The sequence below is a fragment of the Mauremys mutica genome, chromosome 13 (genome assembly GCF_020497125.1).
Source record: "Mauremys mutica isolate MM-2020 ecotype Southern chromosome 13, ASM2049712v1, whole genome shotgun sequence".
Taxonomy (NCBI): domain Eukaryota; kingdom Metazoa; phylum Chordata; order Testudines; family Geoemydidae; genus Mauremys; species Mauremys mutica.
Window position 1 is genome coordinate 41,233,363 of NC_059084.1, and position 1,815 is coordinate 41,235,177.

Below are 1,815 nucleotides of genomic sequence, written 5' to 3' on the forward strand. Positions count from 1 at the left end.
TCTTAAGCCCTGTTGAAGTAGACAAACAATCATACTAAACTTCGCCCATATTTTCTGATGATATTTGATGTGTGTATGGGGTATGTTGAGAATCTTTCTTTTTAATTTTTGTTATTTCTATGGTTGGAGCTGGGGGTTTGGTTCAGATGAAGCATATTCTTGTCACCTGTACTTCCTTTAAGGGGATTGTAGTTGACGAGGTTCCATTGAATAATAACATTTATGTGAGATACGCTCTAGTTCAAAGTGAATTATTTCAGTGATGTTCTCTGGCCTGTGTTAAACAAGAGGTCAGACTAGATAATCACAATGGTCTCTTCTGACCTTGAAATCTATGAATCACTTAATTTTCCTTTGTGTCCATTTCCTTTTTTTTAGATGGAGCATGTGGGTGTAACTGATAAAGAGAATCAAACAGCCATCACAGAATTCATTCTTCTGGGGTTTGGAGACTTCCATGAAATGCAGCCCTTACTCTTTGTGACATTTTTATTCATCTACACCATAACCATGTCCGGCAACATCGTAATTGTTCTGGTGATAGCAGCTGATCACAATATACATACCCCCATGTACTTCTTCCTGGGTAACTTATCTTTCCTGGAGATCTGCTACACCACCACCATTGTCCACAAGATGCTAAGAAGTTTCCTTACACTGAGGGAAATGATTTTATTCATGGGTTGTGTAGCCCAGTTGTACATTTTTGGATCTTTGGCAGTCACTGAGTGCCTCCTTTTATCAATCATGTCCTACGATCGCTATTTAGCGATATGCCATCCCTTGTCGTATGCATCTGTTATGAACTTTAAGGTTTGCCTTCAGCTAGCAGCTGGTTGTTGGATAACTGGCTTCCTGACTCCTATAGCAATGATGGTCTTGACTTTTACGTTGCCTTTCTGTGCTTCCAAGGAGGTTGGCCATTTCTTTTGTGATTTCATGCCTCTGTTAAAACTTTCCTGTACTGACACTCATTTGGTTGAATTTCTGTCTTTCACAGTGTCTGCCTGTGTGACCCTAGTCCCGTTTCTACTAACCTTGATTTCCTACTATAGGATCATCTTGATCATTCGGAGGATCCCTTCCATCACTGGGAAGCAAAAAGCCTTCTCCACCTGCTCCTCACACCTCCTGGTTGTTTTGATTTTCTATGGCACCATCATTATTGTTTATGGAGCCCCTGTAGGTAACCAGTCACCAGCTTTAAACAAGGCCTTCTCCCTGCTCTATACAGTCATCTCTCCCATGTTCAACCCCCTCATCTACAGTCTGAGGAACAAGGAGGTCAAAGGTGCCCTGCGAAAGGTTGGAAGCAAAGTGTTCACTTTCCTAAAGAAGAGCAACATCCCATAAGGTGACCCAAGTGACTGAAATCAGAGAGCAGTTAGCATTTCAGGTGTTCTGGAGTTTCAGTGGAGAGGAAGTCAAGAAGCCCTGAAAAAGTCTGAAGGTATAAGGAATGCTTTCAGAAATTTGATGTCTCTAAAGCAAAATTAGCAATGGATGTTAGCAATCAAGTGTGAATTTAAAAAAAGAGTCAAAATGACCAGCTCAGGAAAGAACAACCCATAGGCAAAAGAGATTGACCATCCAATTTATTTGGCAAAACATTAAAAGAAATCAACATAAATTCACAAATAACTCAGTGGAGGAAAACAAGAACTCCATTAACAATTACGGTTGGATTGGCTCTAATGAACAGCTGCAACATGTCTACATGTCTTTTTCAAGAGATCAGAAACAATCCTATGCATCTCTGAACATTTCCTTCCGTGAATACTACTAATATATTTTTCGTTTTTGAAGCCTTTTTAT

The 1,815-nt window shown here is 40.0% G+C and overlaps 1 protein-coding gene across 1 annotated transcript; it reads left to right on the forward strand.

Moving 5' to 3' along the window:
• The first annotated feature begins 378 nt into the window (after nucleotides 1-378).
• On the forward strand, nucleotides 379-1,353 carry LOC123347336 (olfactory receptor 5V1-like). Its single transcript, XM_044984750.1, has one exon. It carries the CDS (start codon nucleotides 379-381, stop codon nucleotides 1,351-1,353), a length of 975 nt encoding a protein of 324 aa, XP_044840685.1.
• Nucleotides 1,354-1,815: the final 462 nt, after the last annotated feature.